This window comes from Chaetura pelagica, unplaced genomic scaffold (assembly GCF_000747805.2).
Source record: "Chaetura pelagica isolate M959 unplaced genomic scaffold, ChaPel_1.0 scaffold3019, whole genome shotgun sequence".
NCBI lineage: Eukaryota > Metazoa > Chordata > Aves > Apodiformes > Apodidae > Chaetura > Chaetura pelagica.
Window position 1 is genome coordinate 1,609 of NW_009954525.1, and position 2,052 is coordinate 3,660.

At 61.3% G+C, this 2,052-nt stretch overlaps 1 protein-coding gene across 1 annotated transcript in view; it reads left to right on the forward strand.

Moving 5' to 3' along the window:
* Window positions 1-1,877, forward strand: part of LOC104395033 (protein farnesyltransferase subunit beta-like) — a gene marked incomplete at both ends in the record, with an annotated part of 2,924 nt that extends 1,047 nt beyond the window's left edge. Inside the window, 7 exons of the mRNA XM_010004700.1 lie at window positions 4-81; window positions 188-271; window positions 413-499; window positions 589-718; window positions 817-949; window positions 1,554-1,671; window positions 1,759-1,877. Of these exons, the coding sequence (XP_010003002.1) occupies window positions 4-81; window positions 188-271; window positions 413-499; window positions 589-718; window positions 817-949; window positions 1,554-1,671; window positions 1,759-1,877 (749 nt within the window). The remainder of the gene's footprint in view (window positions 1-3; window positions 82-187; window positions 272-412; window positions 500-588; window positions 719-816; window positions 950-1,553; window positions 1,672-1,758) is intronic.
* Window positions 1,878-2,052: the final 175 nt, after the last annotated feature.

A 2,052-nucleotide genomic window follows, 5' to 3' on the forward strand; every position in this document is an offset into this window, starting at 1 on the left:
GCCCCACCTGGCCCCCACCTACGCTGCCGTCAGCGCTCTCTGCATCATCGGCACGGAGGAGGCCTTCGACGTCATCGACAGGTACAGCTGGGCTCTGGGAGGGGGGTCTGGCAGCCTGTGTGGGGCTGGGGGGGAGGTGGGATGGGTTTCCCAAACCCCTCCCCTCACATCCCACTTCATCCCACAGGAAAAAGCTGCTGGAATATCTGCACTCGCTGAAGCAACCTGATGGCTCCTTCCTCATGCACGCGGGGGGAGAGGTGGACGTCAGGTGGGATCCCGGTGTGGAGTTGGGTGGGGGATGATGGTTGGTGCCAGTGCCACTGTCCTGATCCTGGTGTCCTGATCCTGGTGTCCCTCCTGGTGTGCTGATCCTGGTGTCCCTCCTGGTGTCCACCCTGGTGTCCCACAGGAGCGCCTACTGCGCCGCCGCTGTCGCCTCCCTCACCAACATCCTCACCTCCACGCTCTTTGCCGGGACAGCCGAGTGGATCGTGAGGTGAAGGGGCAGGCTGGGGACAGAGGGGACAGGGTTGGGGACACGCACGCCTCGTGGTGGTGACATCCTCACTGCCTTGGCCAGCACAGGTGCCAAAACTGGGAAGGTGGCATCGGCGGGGTGCCGGGGATGGAAGCTCACGGCGGTTACACCTTCTGCGGCTTGGCAGCCCTGGTCATCCTCAAGCAGGAACATCTCCTGAACCTCCAGAGCTTGCTGGTGAGTGTCACCACGGCTCAGGACTGGTTGGTTGGTGGTGCTGGGGTGGGAGGGGTGGTCCTGATCCTTGACACTGGTGTCCTGGCCTTCCCCCGCAGCGTTGGGTGACCGGCCGGCAGATGCGCTTCGAGGGTGGTTTCCAGGGACGTTGCAACAAGTTGGTGGATGGTTGTTACTCCTTCTGGCAGGCTGGGCTCCTGCCCCTGCTCCACCGTGCCCTGCACGCCAGGGGTGAGTCTGCCCTGGGGTCCCTGCATCCTCTGACACACCCCCTTTCCCTCCCCCCCCCCCAAAACAAAAGGCACCTCTGGAGTGGGACAGTGGGAATAATGAGCAGAGTCACTTGGGTGGCCTCATGTCCCTTTTCTTTGGGTGGTTTGTACTTCCCTGCAGGATTTTTGGCAGTGAGGTTTTGGTGGTTCCTTGGGAGGTTGGGGCTTCCTCTGCCCCCCCCAAATGGCACCTCCAGGGTGGGAATAAAGCACAGAGGTATCTGAGGGTCCCTATGTCCCTGGTTTTTAGGGGACTCCTGCTTCCCCCCAGGATTTTGGCAGTGGGGTTTGACTGCTAGTGGCTCCCCAGGAGAAAGGGGGGGGGGTGTTCCCACTTCCTCTGGCACCTCTGGGATGAAATGAAGTTGGGAACAAGGCCTGGAGTCACCTGGCTGTCCCCATATCCCTGCTTTTTTAGGATTCGCTCTACCCTGCAGTGAGGTTATGCTGGTTCCCTTGGAGGGGGGGAAAGGTTTCACCACCTGGGGAGGGGGGTTCACTACTTGGGGTTTCATCACTCCAAATAATTCCCTACCTTACCCTCTCCTCCCCAACTCTTCCAGGTGACTCAGCTCTCAGCATGTCCCACTGGATGTTCGACCAGTCGGCGCTGCAGGAATACATCCTGCTCTGCTGCCAGTGCCCGGCGGGGGGGCTGCTCGACAAGCCTGGCAAGGGTGTGCTGGGGGGAGAGGGAGCTGGGGGCTACCTGCCTTCCCCCCCCCATCCCCCAGACCCACCTTCAGCACCCCGAAAATCCTCTTCCAGGTCCCGGGATTTCTACCACACTTGCTACTGCCTGAGCGGGTTGGCCATCGCCCAGCATTTCGGCAGCGGTGAAATCCACAACGAGGTGGTCCTGGGGGGCCCTGAGAACTGCCTGGTAAGTACTGGTGTCACCATGAGACATCCCCCCCCCAACCTCCTCCCCTGGGCTCCCCCATGCCAGAAAAAAAGCCTCAGCCTCCTGTTTTGGGGGGTGTTGGGTGATGAGAAGCTCAGTGTAAGTTGGCAACGGAAGCCACCGTGTCCCTGGGCTGTGTCACCAGCAGGGCCAGGGAG